Source organism: Triturus cristatus, chromosome 8 (assembly GCF_964204655.1).
Source record: "Triturus cristatus chromosome 8, aTriCri1.1, whole genome shotgun sequence".
NCBI classification, from domain to species: Eukaryota; Metazoa; Chordata; class Amphibia; order Caudata; family Salamandridae; genus Triturus; species Triturus cristatus.
The window spans coordinates 1,128,020,170-1,128,044,595 of NC_140591.1; the positions used below are offsets into that span (position 1 = coordinate 1,128,020,170).

Genomic DNA, 24,426 nt, shown 5'->3' on the forward strand with positions numbered 1-24,426 from the left:
TGTATAAAACTGAATTTGAAGACATAAATAACGGAGGTAGCGTCGCCGCCTCTTTCATTGCTATCTTTGCATTATTTAAGAGGGCTTTCTGGAAGGGATTGGCAGGTATGTCAGATGCTTTACGGTTGATCTTTCTTTCAGCTCTCATGGGGACCGATGGAGACAGCGAGTCGCCACTGAGGAATCCGCTGATGTCAACGACAAGGCCACTGATGATGACAAAATCAAATGGTTTGTGGTATTTTGCTCTCATACCTCTACATGCATAGCAGTCTGTGTCCTTTAACATTTGCTAACATGGAGAATATATATATTAATGTCTAATTTCATTTGAAAGGCACTTTAAACACCTTTGTTCAGGCATAGACCCCCTGTCCTAACAGCTGAGCAGTGACAAGGGCTTCTTCATGCACATGATTGCTGGGATCTAAAGGTTAGATTTTCCTGGAAGGAGAGGATGTGGCCCAACGGCTAGAGCAGTCGACATCGAAGCTGGGGAACCAGGTTTGAGTCTCGGCAGGGACGCTCAATATCCTGTGCAAATCACTTCATTTCCTTGTGTCTACCAAAAATGAATTTGCCCCTCTGTAATACAACTGGTGTTCCTGTACAGCGCTCTGATACCTTCGGGTTGAGTTCACGCTATATAAAACTCTTTAAAAAAAAAAAAAAAAAAAAAAAAAAAAAAAAAGCCACACTCGGATGTGAGCTGTGACTGTATTCCCTGAATAATGTGAGCCATAGTGAACCTGAGTTCTGTAAGAAATCTTGGCTTACCTTTGGTAGCTTGATTTAAGCTGGGAAGAACACAATACTAATTAATTTCCCCTTGCCGTCCTTTATGACCTGCAAGCCAGATGAAAGGATCAACCCATTGCATAAAAGTTTTCTTTGCCCGATGGAAAAACCTGGAAGCCAGAAGTATTGTTGGGTTTCTAAGGCCTGTATAGCACTTAAAAAAAAAAAATAATAATAATTGCCTTTATTTATCTTTTCAACAAGTCAGTAACTGGTGTAGAGCGTTATCAGCACATATTGGTGACGAGTGCGGCAGCGTCTCATGATTAAAATAGAACCTCCTGATTTTTTACATAGCCAAGTGTTTGGGAGCAAAGGTTCCGACTGCACACTCATTCCGATTCTGCCTCTGTCATATCCTCACTCATTCCTGACCACTTGCATTTGAGTCTGTTAAGAAAGCACTATGAAACTCTCGCCACGTTGCCAGATCCTCTTCTAACTTGGGACCCGTCGACTGTTTTTTATGTGGACTTCATTCCGCTGTCCATTCATGCACACATCTCTCAGCCTCACTTCGAAATCAGGGGAACACCTTCCCATCCACGTTAAAGCCACCCGGCGTTTTGCTAATGCTATCAGTAGCCGGAGGAGCTTGTAAGCCATCTTGTGCCGTCTAGGTTTCATACTCTATCCCAGTAGGCTGGGTAACGGGGACTCCTCAACATCATGCCCATGCCCACCCTCCTCAGTGTATTCCACTTTAAAGCCTATTACTGCAGTAGGATATTTCACTTCAACAGGCTGGTATTCTCTCTTATCTTCATGAGCTACCCAAGAGTCATATGATCATTTTGGTGACAGAAAATCAAAATGAGTCCTAAGCAGAAATGCAAACTGTTTCTGCAACAATCACATGACCACACATGTGTCCCTTTATTCCTTGGCGCACAGCACTGTTCCCTAGGCAGCAAATTGTGTTTTTTCACTCTTTTTCAACTGTCCCTCCGCCCTTTACTGCAGTCCCCTAAGCACTGTCACTGTGCACAATTCCTCCAGTGTCTAGATCACAATTTTGGGTTGCTTTCTGGATTTGAGTTCAGTCAAGAGGAATACCTTGACAACCTATAGTTGGAAATTCCAGACTCCTTACTGGTATAAAATGATGATGAAGTCCCACCCAGCTCGAAATGTGCTCCTAGAGAACCAGGGGCAACTCTTGCCTACTTTAGAGCAAAATAATACTATTCATTGCAGTAATCAATAAATACTCTGTGTTCAATTCAGGACATGAGATTCGCAAATCCTTCCTAAAACACGGGACACTAAATAGGCAGATATTTACATTGAACACAGCAGGCAGGGACCCATCACACTAATAGAATGTGTTTACATCATTAGTTCACATTAAATGATTCCTCATTATATCTCATCCTTTCATCACACTCGAATATGAGCTGAATTAATTCTAATCCCATTGACAAAAATATAAAAATTTGCGCCATAACTATACGTTATTGATTTCACAAGCGAACATCATTTTCTTCAATTTATTTAAAACAGTGTATCAAAGCATCAGATTTTGTTTACCTGTTGCACATAGAACATAGCATCTCAGACATGTTAATTTTTAGATTGAGGCAAAAACATTCAAACAGTATTACGCAACACTCCAGAACTGCAAATTTTGATAGAACCACTTCTCTGTAAGCAGCATACATATACTCTACCAAAGCCAAATGCTAGGTTTTGATTGCATCTTTGTGCCCACTAGAGTTACTACTAATGCAATCTCTCTAGGAAGGATTTTGCTAGAGGATAAATCATTATCTTCTTGGCCTTAGATCACTGTCAACCAACATTATTAATTTGACTAAATCCCAATGTAAATTTAGTGACAAGGTAATCCCAGAGATTGAGTTGGCGTTTAGATGTGTGTTTGGGCATGGCCCTAATGAAATTGATTTTTTTAGAGTACATCAGTTATGCAAATAATACATCTTTGAGACTTTAGACTATGAAACCGTTTTTCTAGTAGGGGAAATTTCAGTACTCGAGAAGAAACTTTTTTCTGTGCAGTATAGTGTTATGCTATGTGTTATCTGAGAATGAAACACCAACGTTTTTGTTATTATAATACAATATTTAGGGTATGTTATGGTGAAACCTCAAAAGTTTTAATGATGTAGCGAAATTAATCGAGCTGTAAGCAAATAAATATTGCACCAGAAGTGTCTGCACTATACATAGTTCTCGAATGCCTGGTAGTAGCGGATCACATTCGCTCGAGAGCCTCTGTGTGCGCAGAGTGCTTCTTAGCAAGGGTTCAATCTCATCCAGGTTATGGTAAAACCTGGATTGACCGTGTGCACTGCAGCCACTAAATTTGACTAATCAGGTAGCCCGCAATACATTCAAACTGTTGAAATACCTTAACTAGAACCACTGCTGCAATTAAATTAGAGCCTGCAGTCTCAGCCTGTTTGTGAGTGTATTCTTCGTTGTGGACTTTCAACAGTTTCACAATATATATAAAGATATATTATACAGTGGAGGTCACCCTGTGTAGTTATAGGTAAGTCAGAGTTTCCATAGGAATTTCGATATTATCAGCAGATTTTGGGAACTACCAATTTCACTGTACCATTCGAATCAGGTGGCGGGAAGATATGTAGTTCAGCCCTCCTTTCTGTACTGGAAGCATCCAATAGGAGGAGGAATGCCAGGTGCCAGGGTGTTTTGAGACTACCAACCTAGCTACCAACATGGGCTGTGTGGTACTAATTACATTTTATTGCAACTTAGATTCATTTCACTGGTGGCTTAGCCGCAGACTTGCCAACTTCTCGCAAAGTAAAAATAAAAAAAAAATCTGTGAGGCTGCTGCCGATGTCCTGGGGAGGTTTAAACACCCATAGTGGACACGTACTGCGCAGAGACTCATCATCACGTGAGCTGGAACCCCACTGCGAGAGAGTGTTTCTAGCTCCCTTTATCTCACACCTTGAGATATCTGTTCCTCACTGTGTGACCGTGTGAAGGGAGCGGATCTTGTGTAACACACGGTGGCACTGTGTGAGTTGGCAGGCATGAAAGTGGGTACTACTGCAATGACTCTGTGCAGGGATGTCCAGTCTGCTTCTCTCACTCACCCAGAAGATACTTTTCAGCATTCTGCTAGAGCCCAAAAAAATGTCTGTATCATTCAGACTACGCCACGGATATATGTGTGCCATGAAAAAAGTGATCATAAGTGTTTCAGATGATTGTCTTCCTAAATGTTTGCGGGTATCGGAAAATAGTGTTTTTGATGTGTATTTTATTATTTTTGGCATTAAATTGAAATATAGTCATGGACATTTCTTTTTTTTTTTTTTAACATATTTTATTTCCTTTTCTATATTGTCCATTCAATCTTTCAACACTTGGGGCCATATGTACGAACACATTTTCCCATAGACACAGAATGGGTGAAACCCTTTGATACATCTGACCCTTAGTGCATTACAGAACATCAATTTACATTATACTGCAAGGTATTGATACATTCTACGTCTCTGTGTACATATCTGTTTTTGCACGTATCTTCTATGCTTCTGAACATTTTAAAGTTGTTTCTACTGATTTTCAGATTTATCTGGTTGATTTGACCTTGTATAACATTCCAATGATTTTCACATACTTAATCTAAAAGTTAGACTCCATCTATTTTCAAGTAAATTCAAACATTTAAGCTTGACTCAAAACTGATCATAATTCTAAAAGTCCAGAGCACATGTTCATGCTTGAAATAAATCACCCTTCTTCTGTATCTTCATCAAAATTTGATTTATTCCTCCTTTCTGTTTTTTTAAAGGTGATGGTGTTGACTACCAGAAGCAGCTGAAGCAAATGCTTCGAGACCTAGCCAAAGAGCAAGATACAAAGATAGAAAAAGAATTGCCAAAAATGACTCAGGTATGTATTGAAAGATTGGTTCATCACTTCCACATCATAGAACAGTTAAATTGTAGAATGTACTTCAGAGGCAAACCACGTACTTAAAATTTATAACTAAGTACGCTCAGCCTCTGATAGATACTCACAACCGCAGACCTCCACCTATTGAATATTCTGCAGGCGTCAGACTGGATCTCGAAAATCTTTAGCAGTATCCCTGCGCACCGGTAGGTGACCTTGCGTGGTAATGCATCAACATTCCGCTCTGGAAGTGATGAATGGAGCTGCAGATAAGCGCCACTCATGCGCACAGATGCCAGTTCCCTTTCGTCCATGCCACCAGGCAAGGCTTCAGAGCTACCCCATGTCTTTTCACAAGACTATCATCTCACAGATGTACATTTAAAAAATCAGTGTGCAAAGGAAAATGTCACCACCAAAGACAGCTTTGCCGGCGGCAGAGCTAAATCCTATTTTGGTGCCACACCCCATGCTAGACCTTGGTTCATCGATGCTGGAATACAAAGTGCACCCAATAGTGCTTTCTGACTTCGAATTGGTGCCACTTTAAGCTTGACCATGGCCTCACCCTGATCACCTGGGCTGCAGCTCTTCGGCGACTCATCAGACTCAGGTACATTATCTCTGCCTCAGGGAAGGGTTCAAGCTCTTTATAGTTTATTTGAAACAGACTCAATAATGATGTTTATGTTACAGGAGACGTGCTTGGAAACCCCTATATAGATGATAACTGGAATGAAGATTTTCCAGATTCCAGTGGCCTGGAAACTACACCAGATGGAGGACTGGTTTCTCCACCTGGCCTTGCCACAGAAGAAAGTGCCCCACTCGCAATGGTGATGCAAAGGGCATTTGAGGTTCTTGACCTCCAGTTGACCACCATTGAGGTAAAAACAAATGTCCTCACTACTTCAGCTGGGACAAACTAGTACTGACTCCCTTCTTCCATTTAGTGAAGCCCTCACAGACTCGCATCTTGGGGCTTGAGCCCCCGGTCAACAAGTAGATAGCAAAAAAGCCATCATCCAGCCGGTTGACCTAGCCTTCCTCACAAAGCATTCAACACCAGAAAGGTTTGTTACGGAGGTATCCACAAGGCAAATAAGCCCCAGTGCCTTCCGTACTACACTGCTGGGCACAGAATCTAAGCGCTTTGAAACTTTTGGAAAGCTCATGTTCTCTTCCAACAGCTTGGTGTTGTGTTTGGTCAACACCATTTGCCTGCTCTGGGGCATTGTACTCCTGCCCTTTGGGACTCCGTCGCTCAGGTCCTCCCTGCTGTGCTGGATGAATACATTTCACCCTTATGCAAGGCATTCAAGATGGCTGCTGTGCAGCAAAGTTTACAAACCTCTGGGATCTGGCTACCACAGATTTCCTTTACCTGGCAATAGGCACCAGTGTGGCCCACCGGATACGTGCCTGGATGAGATTCGCTTTTCTGGTGATGTCCATTCCACCTGACGAACATGCTTTTTGATGGTTCTCATCTTTTTGGGGAGAAAGTAGATTTGGCCCTTGAGCGCTTTAAGGATAGTAGGACCACAGCAACCTCCTTTGGCCTGTCTGCTTCACCACACCAGCAGTTATGTCCCATCTGTGGCTATGGCATTGGTTTTCAATACGATCAGCAAGCTTTACAGCTGGCCCAGCAAATTCTGCATTGCTTTAGTTGCCGAGGCCGCGGTACCCACAGGCAATGTGGAAAGCAGGGGCAGTGAGCTTCTTCCACCACCCTTAGAACGGCTGACAGAGCACCATCTGTCCCCCTTGCTGCAGGAAGTACAATTTACTTTGGACAAAGGAGCAATAGAGAGGGTACCGGTATCAGAAATAGGCACTGGCTGTTACTCCTCTTACTTTCTGGTACTGAATAAGAACGGAAGCTTCTGCTCTCTCCTAGATCTTCGCCCTCTTAATGCCTTCTGTGTGGAAGGACAAATTCAGAATGCTCACGGTGGCTCAGGTCTTCTCTGTCAGCAAACTTGGAGACTGGTTGGTAACGTTGTAGCTGCAGGACATCTATTTTAACATCCCCATCCTGCAGGACCACAGGTGTATCTGTGGTGCATGGTGGGACAGGAGCACTTCCAGTTTGCTGTGCTCCCCTTTTGCCTTACCAGCCCCCGTTGTGTTGTCATAAAAGTGATGACGGTGGTTGCAGCACATATGGGAAGTCAGGTTCCAGTTTTCCCCAACCCCCACGACTGGCTGTTGAAGATAGGCAAGCCCCAGGCAGTCGTCCCCAACCTCCAGATAACAGCATACCTCTAAATGTTGTTAGGGTTCACTGTCAAAGTGCAGAAGTGCCACCTGACTCCACCACAGATGCTCCCTTTTTTCTTAGCCATTCTGGACATGCTGCTGTTTCTTGCCCTTTCCCCATAGTGGAGAGCCATGGCATTCTGGCTATGAAAAAGATGTTTCAACCTCAGTCCTGAATCTGTGTAGGTGACGCTGAGACTGATGGCCTCCTGCATTCTGCTGGTCAAGCATGACAGGTGGCATATGCGTGCTCTACAGTGGAATCTGAAGTCCCATTGGACACAGCCTTAAGAGGACTTCTCTGATCATGGCCAAATTTCTGAGGAGACTGCAAAAGATCAGCAATAGTGGCTGCTGGACCGTGATTGGTTCAGTGGCAGATATCTCTCCTTACCTCACCCAGAGCTGACAGTGGACAACAATGCATCACTTCTGTGTTGGGGAAGCCTTCTGGGAGAGGTGAAGATCAGAGGCTGGTGCAGGTTCTTACGGGAATCCCAAGGAGGCTGAGGTGGGGTTGTAAATCCTGTGTGAGGAGGTGCTATGCCTCTGAAAGTGGTTGAACTACCAGGAGCTTTTTCTGGTGGCACACCACGTGCTGGAATCTTTAAATGCAAAAACCAACAAGGTGATTGATGGAATACTTGAATTAATCTCAGCTGTTGCCAATCGCTCGGGCCACATCCCAATCCCTTGTTTTGTGCCCACTATGCCACCTCAGTTTGGGCCCAGCCATATGCAAATCAGTCTTGACCCTGCTCCTCATGGGAACGGTCCAGCCCGAACTGCGAATGTTGTGGTGAACAAAAAAATAATGGATTTAAGCCCAGATCTCTGATTGGGGGTGATAGTTTGACATTGTTCACCATTCCGTTCATCAATTTTTCTTTTTGCATTTGTCACCCCCAAGTGAGAAGGGTATGCCCAGACGTGGGTCCTGTGCTCTCCATGCCACCGGATTCAAGCAGTCCTGGCTGATATGGGGTGATACCCCGAAACCGTTCATGGGATGCTTGCTTCTGGTCCAGGGACCAACTGGCCCGGCAGTTAGGGCTAGATTGGTCCCATGGGGAGCAGGGTCATGACTGATTTGCGTATGACTGGATACAAACTGGAATGGCATGGTGAGCTAAAAAACGATGGATTTAGACCCAGATTTTTAACTGGGGGTGAGTGTTTGACATTGTTCAGCATTCTGTCCATCAACTTTTCTTTTTGAAGGGCTCTTTAAATTTAAAGGCTGGGGTGGATGAACTCAAGCAATGACGCCAAGTGGATCACAAATGCCAGATACACCCGGAGTTTGATCAAGGTCTCTTCCGCAGTTGGGGAAAACCATGGCTCGATCTCTTCACCACTACCGAGAACATGCAATGTCAGCAATTTAGCTCGTAGGAATTCACAAGACTGCTCTCTCTTCGAGGGACAAAATCCCCCTAGGATGGAGATCAGGACTTCTATATGCCCTTCTGCCACTACCTCTCCTCCTTCGAGTTCTTAAAAAGATCAAGAATGACCGAGCCCAATTCATCCTAGTAGTACCATACTAGGCAAGAAGAGTGTGGTATCCAAAACCCCTGGCCCTGGGTATCTGTCCTCTGATCAGGAGGATCTTCTGTTGCAGCAGTAGGGCAAGGTTCTGCTCCTGAGTAACCTCACCTCCATGCTTGGAAATTGAGATTGCATTTTATATTCGCAGCCACAGGTCCCCCCACCAAATTGGTATACGTCTGTCGTTGGGAGAAGTTTGTAGTTTGGTGCAGATTGTTCCACTTCAAGCCAGACTTTCTGAAGTGTTACTTTTTATTTTGTCTCTAGCCCAGCAAGGACTTGTTTATGTGGCACAGCTAAAGGATACTTATCGGCTCTTTTGGCTTTCCTGTGTTTGCATTATTATTATATTATTATTACTATATGGTTTTGTAGCGTGCATAACTACCCAATCATGGTTTCTCAGCGCTGAGCATTGTTTTTGGTATGCTCTCCAAGTCTTAACATAAAAGCATGGTACAGAATAGTTGACTCTTTAAGCGCTTTCAGAAAACCAAAAAAGATACACGTTCTCATAAAGACGGACAGTGTGTTCCACAGCTTGGGGCCCAAATAGGAGAAAGACCGCCCCCCTTGACGGGTTCTCCTCACTCGAAGTGTGAAAAAATTGCTGTTGCATTTTCAAAGAAAACGGTTAGGCTGGTAAGATGCCACCAGAGATCTAAGGTGGAGTGGACCAGAATTCGACATTGCCTTATGCCTATAGCACTGAGCTTTGAAATCTATTCACTTTTCAGTCTGGAGTCAATGAACATCTTGAAGGAGAGTGGAGGTAGAAGACTGCTTAGAAAGGTCTGGTGGCAGCATTCTGGACTACTTGGGGCTGCCTAAGTGAGGCCTGGGGGACCCTACATAAAGAACATTACCATAATCCAACCTGGAGATAATCAGTGCCTGTATTACTGTTCTTTGGGCAGAGAATGGTAGACACCCAAGGATTTTTCTTCACCATCTCAAAACGCCAAAGCAAGTGGAGGCCACTTTAGAGATTTGATGGTTCATAGAAAGCTTTTCATCAAGCAAGAAGCATAGATTCTTAACTACAGAGACCAGGGTCAGCGGAGTACAGAGAACATCTGGCCAAAGACGTGGCCCCCAGCAATGAGGTTGATTGCCTACCAGCAGTACTTTAGTTTTATCCCCATTCAATTTGAGGGAGATTTTGAATATCCAGGTGGCCACTTTCATGAGGCAGATGTTCAAGGAGTCAGAGCTGCAGTTTTTCTTAGGTGACAGTGAGACAATAATTTGGGTATCATCTGCATAGGAAAAAAAGTGCAGGACTGCAGCTTTCCACTATGTCCGCCTTTGGTTGTACATAAAGGTTGAATAGAGTCGGACTAAGAGCCTAACCCTGAGGTACGCCCGGAGATAAAAGAAGGGGATAAGAACAGTACGTTCTGGTAAAGACGTACAAGTTACTTACCTTCGGTAACGCTTTTTCTGGTGGATACAGTATGCCTGTGGATTCCTCACCTAGTGAATATCCCCTGCGCCAGCATTCCACGGAACTTTTCTTTCCCAGCACTCCACGTCGACGTGGGCGACGTCATAATGCATCGGCTCCGCTCGCGACTCCGTACGACGTCACCGGAGCCATAAGAAGCCCACGTCGGCGTGATGACGTCAGTTCCACCCATTTTTTCCGAGCCTTCGAGGCGAACAGGTGAACCAACGACAAACTCAAAGTATACACAGTATACAGTATACCAACACATATACACAGTATACAAAGGAAGAGGATGCTAAATAAACAAGCATTTCCAACAAATGTACAAGCATTTCAAACAAGACCTATTTCATGGTATACGAAGGTGGACAACGGGGAGGCGGGTGGGCCAGTGAGGAATCCACAGGCAGATACTGTATCGACCAGAAAAAGCGTTACCGAAGGTAAGTAACTTGTTCTTCTGATGGATACATCTGCCAGTGGATTCCTCACCTTGTGAATAGATTCCCACAGCAGTCCCCGCTCCCGGAGGAGGGTGTCCACCTTCCTAAACCAGAAAGTCTTGCAACACAGAGCGCGCGAAGTGGCCCTCCCTCCTCATCTCAGAGTCCAAGCAATAATGCTTCGCGAATGTATGGAGGGAGGCCCAAGTCGCGGCTTTACAAATATCTGCCACAGGAACACCCCGGGCCAAAGCAGATGTAGATGATTTTGCTCTAGTCGAATGAGCTCTAATGCCCTCAGGAGGAGTCTTACCAGCCAGGGCGTAGCAGATCTTGATGGCAAGGATGATCCATCTCGATAGCGTGCGCTTGTGCACCGCTTTACCTTTCGAATGACCAACGTAGCCAATGAAGAGTTGATCATCTAGACGAAAGTCTTTAGTCCTGTCCAGATAAAAACTCACAGCCCTCTTCGGGTCCAGGCAATGGAGTCTTTCCTCCTCTTTGGAAGGATGAGGAGGTGGATAAAAAACAGGGAAAGTAATGGACTGCCCCAAATGAAACGGAGTAACTACTTTAGGCAGGAAAGCAGCCCTGGTCCTAAGTACCATCCTTTCAGCATGTAATGTGAGAAAAGGGGGTCTAGAACTAAGAGCTTGGAGCGCACTCACCCTCCTTGCCGAGGTTATGGCTACAAGAAAAACCACCTTAAAGGACAACAGCCTCAACGTACAGCTATGTAGAGGCTCAAAAGGGGACCCCATCAGAAAGGTTAAAACGAGATTAAGGTCCCACTGAGGCATTACAAAAGGAGTGGGAGGAAACATGTTTGTAAGGCCCTTGACAAACCTCAGAACAACCGGAGATTTAAATAGTGACGGTTGATCAGGAAGGCATAGAAAAGCCGATAAGGCCGAAAGATAGCCCTTGACCGTGGCCACAGCACAGCCCTGCTGAGCCAAGGAAAGAGCAAACTGGAGCATATCAGAAAGATGGGCTTTTAAAGGGTCAATTGATCTCTCTCCACACCATTTAACAAACTTGGACCACCTGTAGGAGTAAATGGACTTGGTGGAGTGTCGCCTGGCCGATAAAATAACGTCCACCACATCAGGCGGGAGAGAGAATGAACTCAGGTTGCCCCGTTCAATCTCCAGGCATGAAGGTGTAAGCTCTGGAGGTGGGGGTGTAGAACCTGCCCCTCCGACTGCGAGAGGAGGTCTGCCCTCAGAGGGAGACGGAGCGGAGGGCACGAGGAGAGGTGGAGAAGATCTGTATACCACACCCTTCTTGGCCAATCCGGGGCGACCAAAATAACTTGGGCCCGGTCTTGGCGAATCTTCCTCAGAACCCGAGAAATCAAGGGTATGGGAGGAAACGCGTAAAGGAGTTGTGAGCCCCAACTCAACTGAAACTCGTCCCCCAACGCCCCCTGCATCGGATACTGGAGACTGCAAAATGACGGGCAGTGCGAGTTCTCGCAGGTGGCGAACAGGTCCACCCAAGGGGTTCCCCACGTCCGAAAGACGTAACGAACCACCTCCGGATGGAGCCTCCACTCGTGGTCGGCGGAGAACTGCCGACTGAGACTGTCCGCACGTACGTTCAGCACCCCGGCCAGATGATTTGCCATCAGACAAATCTGATGGTCCTGAGCCCAGGACCAGAGACGCAGAGCCTCTCTGCAGAGACAACGCATCCCCACTCCTCCCTGCTTGTTGACATACCACATCGCGGTAGTGTTGTCTGTCAGGACTTGAACCGACTGACCGCGAAGGGAAGGGAGGAAGGCCTTGAGTGCCAAACGAATCGCCCGCAATTCCAGAAGGTTGATGTGAAGCAACCTCGCCTCTGGAGACCAAAGACCCTTGATCTCCAGATCCCCCAGAAGAGCACCCCACCCTAGGGTGGATGCATCCGTTATCACTGTGGCCACGATGGAGGAAGATGGAAGGGCTTTCCTTGGGACAGATTGCCCTCCACGCTCCACCAAGATAGATCCGCTGCAGCTTCTCCGGAGATCCTGATCGACTCCCTGAGATCTCCATTGTGCTGATACCACTGCCTGCGGAGGCACCACTGGAGCGCCCTCATGTGCCAGCGTGCATGGTTGACCAACAGAATGCAGGAGGCGAATAGACCGAGCAGGCGAAGGACCTTCAGAACTGGAACAACCGCTCCATTGTGGAATAAATGGACCATTTCCTGAATGTCGAGAATCCTTTGAGGAGGAGGGAATGCCCGACACACAGTAGTGTCCAGTACCGCCCCTATGAACAGGCTGCGTTGAGAGGGCACCAGGTGAGATTTGAGCACATTGATCGAGAAACCCAAGTCGAATAACAGCCGAGATGTTACCTGCAGATGATGCTGCACCATCTCTGGGGACTCTGCCTTCAGAAGCCAGTCGTCCAGGTAGGGGAAAACCGGAATCCCCGACCTCCTGAGATGAGCAGCCACCACTGCCATCACCTTTGTGAAGACTCGAGGTGCGGTAGTAAGACCAAACGGGAGGACCGCAAACTGGTAGTATTGCGACCCAACCGTAAAACGGAGATACTTCCTGTGCGACTTCAGGATTGGGACATGAAAGTATGCATCCTGCAAGTCGAGCGACACCATCCAGTCTCCTTGCTGCAACGCTTGAAGAACCTGCGCAAGGGTCAGCATCTTGAATTTCTCCTGTTTCAGGTAAAAGTTCAAGATTCTGAGGTCCAGTATCGGACGCAATCTGCCGTCCTTTTTGGGAATCAGGAAATACCGGGAGTAGCACCCCTGACCCCTTTCCTGCTCCAGAACCACCTCTATTGCACCCTTCTGAAGCAAGGCTAGAACCTCTTTCTGCAGGAGAAGCAGATGGTCTTCCGAGCAATAACCTTGGCAAGGAGGGTAAGGGGGAGGAAACTCCCGAAAAGGAAGGGCGTACCCAGTCTCTACGAGGTTCAAAACCCAAAGGTCTGTTGTAATAGATTTCCAACCCCGTAGAAAGTAGGACACCAGACCCCCCACAGGTCTTACATGATCCGGGATGGGGGATCTAGGGCTGCTTCCCTGAAGCCTCATTGGGAGCAGAGGAGGAGGACGAAGAAGAGGGGTTGCGACCAGAACCTCTCCGACCCCTTTGCTTCCCTCTATAGGACCTATAGAGGGGATTCTGTTGTTGCTGCTGCTGAGGCTGTCGGAAGGAGCGAAAGGATGATCTTCCAAAACCCCTAAACTTCCTAAAAGCTGACCCCTAGTAGGTGCCTGCAGACCCAAGGACTTTGCCGTCAATCTGCTGTCCTTAAAACGTTGTAGGGCAGAGTCTGCCTTCTCCCCAAACAGTTTCTGTCCGTCGAATGGCAGATCCACCAATGTGGCCTGAACATCCGCAGAGAATCCACAGGAACGGAGCCACGCCTGTCTTCTCGCGGCTATAGATTAACCCATAATTCTTGCCACCGAATCCGCCGTATCCAGCCCTGACTGGATCACCTGTCTGGCAGCCGCCTGAGTGTCCGCAACCACCTCCAAGAAGGACGCCTTATCACCCTCAGGCAATTTAGGGGCTAAAGATTTTATAGAGTCCATCAAGGCATGAACATAACGTCCCAGCAGACACGTGGCATTAGATGACTTCAGTGCCATACTTCCTGAAGAGAAAGACTTTTTAGCCGCCTGGTCGATTTTCTTGGACTCCCTATCTGCTGGAGACTGAGGGAAAGCACCCGAAGCATTATTTCGAACAAGAAGCCTGCACAACTAGGCTCTCCGGAGATGGATGCGTTGACAAAAAATCAGGATCCCCAGGTGCCACCCTGTACCTTCTTGCCACCTGTCTGGAAACCGCCGGAGAAGAAAGAGGTTTCCTCCACACCTCCAAAACCGGCTCCAAGATGGCCTCATTGAAAGGCAACAAAGGCTCCGAAGTTGATGTCGGAGAGTGCAACACCTCCGTAAGCAAGTTAGACTTGTACTTCACAGAGGGCAGCTGCAAATCTAACAGATCTGCGGCCTTCTTAATTACCACATGGTAGGGTGCCAATTCCTGTGGTGGAGAAGATCTTGCAGAAGTATGTTCCCACTCTGGGGTCGTATCCAAACCACGTGCTTCTTCTATTCCCTCAAATTCATCAGAAGAAGTGTCCACTTCACCTTCCTCCACCTCTGCTCTATACCTTCCTTCCTCCAATAGCCTTTGGGCCTCCCTTCTTGATCGAATCCGGGGAGCCGTCGACGTCGTACGCGGCGTCGGTGGAGCCAGAGGTACCGGAGTCGGCGGAGCCACAGAAGGAGTCGGCGGCGCCGGACGCGGCGCCGACAGCGTCGGCAACGGTGTCGAAGAAGGCTCCGAAACTGGATGATCCATCCGAAGCCTTGACGGATCCCCAGTCGGCGCCAGAAACTGCCACGAAGGCGCCATCGGCATAAAGGGCAGAAAGGGGGCCTGAGCATAATGCTGCGGCACCCCTAGCGTATACGCCATAGGACACACGGGACCAGTTGGTGCTCCGGATGGGAAGGCCGCCCTATTAAATACACCATACATGGCATTTAGAAATTGCGTCGAATCGGTACCTGGAGCCGGGAATTGTGGATAAGGAACAGAACCTGTATCCCTTTGTGGAGTATCCGGCGTCGGCTCCGCAGTGTCTTCTACCGGAGCCGCAGATTCATCAGGCACCGGAGTAGGCTCTTCCTGTTCCTGCTCATCAATAGAGACCTCCGACTCCACCGGAGACGACGCCTTTGACGGAGCCGGTGACTGCGCCGATGAACGCGCTGGAGCCCGCTTCGGCGAAGGAGATCCTCTCGGAGACTTCGAAGGAGAAGGTGACAAGTCCTTGCTTCGACGCCGACTGGGCGAAGTCGACCTCGATTTCCTGTTCTTCGAGGACCGACGTCGAGAAGAATGCTTTCTTTTTTTATGATGCTACTTCGACGACCTCGAAGTCGACGACTCCCGCCTCGACTTCTCCTTCTTCCTCCCTCTCGTCTCCTCCCCGATCTTTTTCATAGAGTTTAGTCTTCCTCTCCTTCAGTGCTTTAGGATTCATCCTCCTACAGCACGCACAATCTTCCACATCGTGGTCCGAAGAAAGGCACCACAAGCAGTCTTGATGCGGATCAGTCGTGGACATTCGACCTCCACATTCCCTACAGGGCTTAAAGCCCGACTTCCTCGTCGAAGACATACCAGATTTTCAACAGTAACACAGCAACACTACAAAGTAGCTAGAGAGCACTGGAAAAAACCGTTGCGCGTCGACGGCGCGGAAAAAAGGGAACTGACGTCATCACGCCGACGTGGGCTTCTTATGGCTCCGGTGACGTCATACGGAGTCGCGAGCGGAGCCGATGCATTATGACGTCGCCCACGTCGACGTGGAGTGCTGGGAAAGAAAAGTTCAGTGGAATGCTGGCGCAGGGGATATTCACAAGGTGAGGAATCCACTGGCAGATGTATCCATCAGAAGTGAAAAAGCAGCCTTGTAAGAATGATCTGAGCCAAAGCAGGGCCTGGTCTTGAATGCCTATTTCCTCCAATCTTTGAAGATGTAGCTTATGATCTACTGTGTCAAACGCAGCACTGAGGTCAAGTAAGATCAAGGCTGCAATGCCACACTTGTCTAGTTGGAGTCCAAGCTGTTCAGTGACTCCAACTAGAGCGGACTCGGTAATATGAATGGTCCTAAAACCAGATTCAGAGGGGTGGAGAAGGCCATTAGATTCAATGACTACTCAAATTTGCTGATTTACATGATTTTCAAGAATTTTTGCACGTATCGGTAGAAGCGAGATTGGCCTACAATTAGACCAGTTTAGAATGTCGAGATTCTGCTTTTTCAGCAGAGGCATTACTAATGCATGTTTCCAAGCTTTAGGAACTCGGTCATCGGCAAGTGAGGAATTCAAAAGTTGAGTTATTGTTTTCAGAAACTGAGGGCATAGTTTACTAAAATACGCATCAACCCTCTTTGTTTGTCACCCATTGTGATGCTTTTTATAAAAAGTTTGCAACACGTTTCCACTTTATTCTTTCATCATGGCTCAGTGGGAGCTCAACTTGGTCCTCACATTCCTAATTTGTTCTTCCTTTGAGCCGTTCCATATCTGTTAATTTGAGCATCCCCGTCTCTTGTCGCCATAACATCAGTGCAGTGGCTGAGCGAGTTACATACCCTCTCTGTTAACCTGCGATACACCACATTCTTTCCAGATTAACTGGTTCTGAGAATCCAAGCCTCCTTTGTTTCAAAAGTAGTGACTCCATTTAATGTCGGTCAAAGTATTACCCCCCCCCCCCCGCCCCCCTACGACATTCTTTGCTTCTCCTCACTCCATTAGTTGGATTCTAAAAGAACTCTTTGATTTAATACCAACCCTGCCAGAAAACACATTGTAGATAATCGGTTCTTCTGGAGCAAAAAAGAGGTTGATTTTTTGTTGGATAATGTGCGGCATCAAAATCTGCTTCCACTGTCCAAGAAGCAGCACCCAGAAGGTTTATCAGCTTACTTACCACTGTGTTGGCATGCGGACTGCCTGTTCTGGACATTTGCCAGGCTGCTGCGTGGGTGTCACTCCACACATTCACAAAGCACTGTTGTCTAGACAACTCGGTTCGTCAAGAGGGGTATTTTCCCCGCTCAGTCCTGCAGGACTATTTGGTTTCCACCAGTTCACAGACACTCTACCTGGGAGGTAGTGCTTTGGTATCTATTCAAAAAATGAAGAATCCGCAGTTAGAAGTATCTATATGAAGAGCCAGTTACTTACCTTCGGTAATTCTCTCACAGGTAGATACACTGTCTAACCACAGTTCCCTCCAACCACGCCATTCTGTGAACTGGGCTGTTTTCCCATAATAAAGTCCTAAATTTGCAGATCGTCATACTGGTCAAAGCCATTTTGTTGTTGGGTTCTGCGTCTGAGGACTCAATTAGCCTAGAAAGCAGCTGACGTCCGCATGCATGGGTGGGCCTTAGTTTGTCACCTCCAGAGTGGAACAACGTCATCGCAGAGCTGCACAACAGCACCTACCAGACCACAAGGTACTGCTAAAGATTATCTGGATCCAGTCTGATGTCTGATTAATACTCAAAAGGTGAGGAATCTGCTGTTAGAGTATCTATCAAAAAGAGCATTACCAAAGGTAAGTAACTTGTTCATTACGGCATCTGTTTGAAAAGTATTACCTCTGCATTTATTTTTATGAGAAACTGTCCATTTGAGCAATGGGCTTTAATTTGATCTACTGAGGAAAATCAGCTTCCTTGAGAATTTCTTGGCTCCCATTTGATAGCTTGTCCAGAGCAGTGAGACGGTCCACAGTGAAAATGCTTGAGTTATTCTCTAACTACATGACCAAAAAGCGCAGTTTAAGAATAAACAAGTTAAAGACCACAACCGAGTTCAGTTAACAAAAACAAGACTGCCCTGTACAAAATACTTCAGAAATGGTAAGGATGCAATGAAGGAATCAAAGGTTGCAGTTTACCTAAATTGAATAAAATTAAGGGCTCTAATTGGTAAATTATTTAAAAGCACAACATAGTTTTTCTCCAAAATCCCACCTGGAGGCAGCAATGGATGGAGATTTGATGGAGCACACCTTGATGTTATAAGCACAGCTTCTCCAATGGTGCCTTTGTAGAAAGGTTCCAGGGAGGCATAGAAGGCCTGAGGTTCAGGGTGAAGTTGGATCTACTGAGCCCTCTGGGCAGAATGTTTGAGGGCACTTTCAAAACCACATAGGTCTGCTCTGTCCTCAGCATGTCAAAGGTCAGCAACAAAATCTTATATGTTTTATATTATTTTCACAGGACCATTCCCATCCCAACTCAGTTGTTTTCATGGCATGATTTGCAGAGCCACCCACTTTGTTGAGAGTTGTATTTGGACAGCACCTCTTGCTTGGTTCAAGACTTTTCCAGTTTCCCAACATACAGCTCCATGAAGCACGTTCTTTTTATGTTAGGCAGCTTTCCAGAATTCCAGACATTCCAGGGTGCCAGTTCAGGAACAAGTCCTAGGCACATTGAATTAGTTCAGAGGGGGCAGCAAACTCTTGCAGCAGATAGGGAGGTGTTGTATTCTCATTCCATGTCTTTTCAAGGTCTTTTAGGTTTCTTATTTACAATGTGCACAGACACATGGGAGCCAAGACAATAGGCAAGTGCTGAAACATTAATTCACAAGAACACAATCATACACAGATTAGCAGAACAAATTAATTTTGATGACCTTCCAAGAAGCTGTATAGTGTGGAATTTGTCTGATACTTTGGGCAGGCTATTCCACTTGATTTTAGGGACACAGTAGTGTAGCAAATGAGCCAATCACAAGGTCCAACTAGACCAGTATTCTAAGAGAGGGGCCAAAAGTTACATTTTGTCTTCGCTATACAAGCTTTCATGGGTCATAAACATTTGAACTGTTTCCGTTTTTAAATGATTTTCAATTGCAGTTCTTTACAAACAACAAATATGATATGAAATTCTTTAATACCTTTAATTATCATGATTGTCTAATTTTGGAGTTGCTAAGCAAGATGTTCCAAAGACAGGCTGTTGAGATGATCCTCTCATGAATGCACAAGGCCACAAGTGACCCATCGTACTCTTTTTGAAGAAAGGCAACACATGTACTTGCCATAGTATGCACTTGCTTCTTTAAGGAAGCTTCCTTGGGATCACCGCCCCTAAAGCATTATGGGTGCAGATTGTGGGGTACTTCAGAAAAGTACGCATCATCGGCTATTGGATGGCTTTGCTACCGATTACTGAGAATAACTGTCTGTTCTGAAGAGCTAGTGAGTCAAGCAGCGGTTCTCAAAAACAGAACAAGCAGACCATTGGTGGGCAGCCTTTAAACTAATCTAGTTCCCCAAGACTCCCATCTTCCCTCCCACTAATATGTAAGTGATACAGTTCTGGGGCCTAGTGGCATCACTAAGTGTCTTCCAGTATGCTTTGCATTCTGAAGTTAAAGATTGATGAGGGCGGCTATAAAGCTGAAGATCTCTCCTTTCCCTCCCATCTGTATCTGCTCACTATTAGTTCAACCCAGCTCAACCTACAGGGGTGGCATTCAAGCAACTTACTACTGACCCTGTTACTGGAACACAGGCCAAGAGTTTTGTGGGAATAATGAGTCTGCCATAGACTCTTTCTGGAAATCAATGTATCCTGTTCTGTTCACTACCAAATGTTCCAGTGGCAAGGTTATATCCTCTTGTCAGCTTTTGCAAGAGCGACCTTTGGTGTGGAGAAATGATTACTTCCAGGAAAACAGCCCAAAATGGTATTAGGTGAAACTACCCTGCAGCAGAATTAGGAAGCAGGTGGCAGAGATTCAGTTAAGTGTGCTTCTTATTCATTAACTGTAATGGGATTAAGGCCACAATATTTCAAGTGTCAAAAGTTAAATAACTAAAATACATAGCTCAAATCCTATTACAGGTTAGAGTCCTAAATTACATTTAGGATGTTGGTTTAATGGAGTTTACATGTGCCACACTTAAGTTCCAAATTAACAGTGACCGAGCTTAATTGTGCTCAGTTACCAAAACTAAGTGGGGCACAAAAGGAAGTTTGTGCCCTTCTGAGTATTTATGAAGCAGTGGGAACAGGGTCTTAAAAGGGAAGGGGAAAAAGTGGTACCTGCTACTCGTCATGCGTGACCGTTCTATTGCCTGCTTGTCTTTCAGAGGGAATTCATCCAGTTCTGCAAGACTCTGTATAGCTTGTTCCATGAAGCTCCTGATGAGAATGAATTGTACCAATCCATTGCCACTGTGACCACGCTTCTACTACAAATTGGGGAGGTGGGGCAAAAGAGCAGCAGCTCTGGGAGTGTTTCGGACGAAGGCCCTAGTGTCGCCCTCTCATCCGAAGGGACGGACTGCGTGGATCAGGACGTTGTGTTCCTCGACACTGTGAAGACGCCTCGTAGCAGCAGCTCTCCCTCCCTGCCGCTGCCACAATGTGACTGGATAGTCTCCTTTAAGCACATTCTCGCATCACTCTTGACCGAACAGTCACTTGTCAATTTTTTTGAAAGAACGCCGGATTTGAAGCCAAAGCTGGAGAGCGCCAAAGTCAATCACTATGGTCTCAAAACAAATGGTGCGAGTCACCAAACATGAGGTCAAGGACATGTGGATCCAAGCGATAGCGGATGGCGTGGACTTTCTGAAGTAAGCCTGCTCTGAGAGAAACAGGTTAAGGGTGCTCCAAAGCTACTTCCACCAAAGCACATATCATAAGTCAAAGTTTAACTTTACTCATTGCACCACTATAAAAAAACCTGTTGTATTTTGCAATTTTCTGATTCTTTAAAAGCACATAAAATGGTGGGTTTGTGCCATCGTTGTTGTTTGTCTCATTAGCTTCATGTTTGTAGTGGCGCGTCACTGGGATGGTCTGCTCCTGACTCTGTAAGCACTCCATGCAGTACTACTTGAAAAGGCTATAGTTTTCTTAATGCATCCTACAGGAAGCAAACACTGTGTTCTGGGTTTCTGCCTTCCACTGACTGACACAAGGTACTCTGTTACCAAAATGCCAAACAGTCCTGCAAAGAGAATCACTCAATTTTATTTTAAGGGCTGAGAGCAGGGAAAATTGAAGCTTCTGAATCAACCGTCCTGATTGTGTTTTTTAATGTACATACCTGCCATGTTTTGCACTAATACTAAATACTTGTTTCAATGCTGGTAATTGAAACTGTTTTAATATATTTTATTGTGTTCTGGTGTGTGTACGTCATGCAGAAGTGTCAAGTAAATTTACTGTGCTTTTTATGTTTGGTTTGTTCAAAATGTACAGTTCCCAATAAAGTGTTTTTGACGAATTTCATAAAATGTGTTCCTTGACCATTATGTGTACTTACCTGGCCAGTTAACTAACATGTTATACTTCACAGTTCTCCTAAGCTCACTGCTTATACGTGATACATACGGTACTCTGGTTTCCAGCATTGGAACTTTCATAGATTTCTTTTGACATTTGTTGGCTTTTATAGGTGTAACTGTTTTTAGATGAAATGTCACAGGATGCTAATGAATTGTGGTTTTCAAGTGTACATATTGAATCCAAGTATTAACAGATTCTTTTCCTCCTCGGTGCAGAATTTTTCACCCTATTCTCGGAATGTCTCCCTGCTCCACACCCCTTTTAATTTGTAAAATTCTCTGCCACCTTCTTTTTGTCATATTTGCCCTCTATTACTTCCTCTACTAAGTTATGGTTCTCGGAGGCCAGCATGCGTCACCAGTGCCCCCTGGATTCTTCTGACACTCATTTAATCTGCTCTGGGTCTCTGAAGGCAATGCACTACTGAGAAGTATTCTGTTTGATTTCCAGCCATTCATCACTTTTCTAGTACTTCTAGGCTCTTCAGGATGAGTACAGCCCACTTTAGTTGTTTCTATGTGGGTGGTGTAGTTTTGTTTGATATATACTATACAATATAGTAGTTTGTCTAAAACGCCTGCCATACCATTTATACAGAGAATCAACAAGACCATTAACACTTTTATTTGAAACATATTATTGACTTGCCCATACAATTGCAGACAAATAATATTGTGCAAGTGACAAAATGTTTTCCTATAGTTGAGCCCTCTAAGGTAGTCGATCTTTGAGACAGAATAGATTACTGTTCTTTTTACAGTGGGCAAACTAAAAATACGTGTTGTGTGAATTCTCCAGGGTTGGATCATTCATAGATTCACCTGCTTGAACCATTCCCCGTTAAAGAGAAAGTCTCTCTGTAACTTAAAAATAGCAGTACTGGGCACTGACAGCTTGAAAAGCCATAGGCAGTGGCCACTTTGTTAACCACCAACATCGTTCTAAAGGTGCGTTCTCAGCCAATGAGGGAAGAGTACTCTTTGACTCACTCCTAGAGGACTTCACACCTCAGATTTATACTGCACGTTATGTGGAAGTGACTTCCAGAGCTTCGCTCTTCCTCAAGTGCAGATAAGTAAACTTTTAGCCTTTTTTTAGGCTTTGGGTGTATTCAGAACCTTATAACCTCTGACAAATGGCATCAATGGAGAAACCTAAAAGTATTCCTGTGGCTAAATGAGGGTTTTGTCTGATGATCCTCAAAAGAGATGCATATTCTGCCTCTACTCTGGCCAGAGGCCAAAGACTGCAGGATCTGCAGAACCTTTTCTGCCAAGAATATTTGACTGTGCGGGGAGACTTCTCAGGTGGATCGAAAAGAATACATGTTCGAGGCATGTGAGCTTTAGATCACATGCTTTGCATGGCCGGCCATCTAGTGTAGGGGTCCGGATGTTTGCACTTTGTTTTTGTTCGAAGAAGTCTTTTCCAGTCACAAGATAGGTGACTCCTCCATTCGGTGATAGTGCGCATGGGCATCGGCTCCATTGTTAGATTGTTTTTTCCCCGCCATCGGGTTTGGATGGGAATTGCTGTACTCCGGTTTGGTACCGTTTCTCGGGTTCCCTTCAACACGCAATCCACTACCCTCGACAGTATTGTTTCTCGACCGCGTTTCTCATTCTCCGCGTATCGTTTCTAATCAAAGATCTTCGATCGGAAAACTCATGGAGGGCCGTTGGGCTTACCCGCGCCAGGCTTGCTAGCAGTCGATGGAACGGACTCCATTCAAGCTCTGTCGCGGGTGTCGCGCTAAGTTTTTTCGCGCACCGACCTGCGCGAAGTGTGCAACCTCTGTTGGTCCCCAGAACACGACGAAAAAGACTGGGACGCGTGCCGATCGTTTCGATTCAAGATGATGCAACACCAAGGCGGCTCGGTACCTGACATCTTCGGTGAAGATTCCGACCAAGAAGAAACACAAGCTCAAGGAGCCGAGGAATAAGAACACATCTCCGTATCCGAGGCCGACTCCGACATGGAAGAAGAGGAGCAAGTCACACCGGGTCAGCGTACCATGAGTACTGAAACCCCCTTGCCCCAACAACACAAGACCAAAAAGGCTCCAGTCCTTACTCTGCCTGCGGGCCAAGGTCGGCACCGAGAACAAGTTTCGAGCACCCCACCCGTAGGCCTGGTGCCAAAACACAAAGAGAAGCCTTCCGGCTCAGTACCGAGTCGGCCTGAAGCTGGCGCTGAACCAAAATCCTCGGCGCCGAAATCCAAGCATGTCCTGGTCCATGTTCAATCTTGGTTGAAACCTAAATCTTCGATACCGAAGAGTTCGGAGCCGAAATGTTAGACACCGAAAACGACAAGTAAAGATAAAAAGACTCTGCCAAAAGAGCCTCTGTCCGATGTTCCATCTTCGGATCCGAAACGGAAAAAACTGGTTATTAACCCAGATACTGGACATATTAATGCCGAACTGCTTGAATAACGGAAACTGGGCCAACAGCATGAGAACCGCATGCCCCTGAAGAAAAGGAATGTGGGTACTAACCCATCACCACCTTATGTTCCACCTCCTTCACCTTCTAACCCTCAATTACTTATCACACCCACGAATTCACCACCACCACTATCACCTGACCCACAGGATAAAGAGGATGGGGATGGGGATCAGGATAGGCTACAAAATGTTGACCCATGGGAGGATTATGACACTGACCCACACCCAGATACCGACCCTGACTTATACCTGCCCAGGCCATCACCACCTGATGACAATATAGGCTACATTGAGCATTTTAACAGGGCTGCTCATTACCATGGGGTGGAACTACATCAGGATGTCTTGTTTGAGACCCTCAGTTCCTCTAAAAAAAAAAAAAACTATGCATACACTGCCAAAGCCTAAGGGAATGCTTAAACATGCAGGAGAGGTTTTCAAAGATCCTGTAAGGGCAAGAATCATCACGCCCAGGGTAGAAAAGAAATATAAAGCAGCACCTACTGACTCTGCCTACATCAAGGTTCAGCTGCCTTCAGACTCTCTTTTGGTTTCTAATGCTCGCAAGACAACTAACTCACAGACCACAGGTTAGGCCCCTCCTCCTGATAAGGAGTCCAAGTTAATTGATGCCTCTGGCAAAAGGGTAGCCTCACAAGCAGCTAATCA

General features: G+C 45.9%; 1 protein-coding gene across 2 annotated transcripts in view; it reads left to right on the forward strand.

The window, feature by feature from the left end:
* TBC1D8 (TBC1 domain family member 8) overlaps positions 1-21,253 on the forward strand; it is a 415,888-nt gene extending 394,635 nt beyond the window's left edge. For both annotated transcript variants that reach the window (XM_085622761.1, XM_085622760.1), the window contains exons 18-20: positions 142-231; positions 4,595-4,695; positions 20,099-21,253. In XM_085622761.1, coding sequence (XP_085478887.1) covers positions 142-231; positions 4,595-4,695; positions 20,099-20,536 — 629 coding nt within the window. In that variant the 3' untranslated portion in view covers positions 20,537-21,253. The remainder of the gene's footprint in view (positions 1-141; positions 232-4,594; positions 4,696-20,098) is intronic.
* The last annotated feature ends 3,173 nt before the right edge of the window (positions 21,254-24,426 follow it).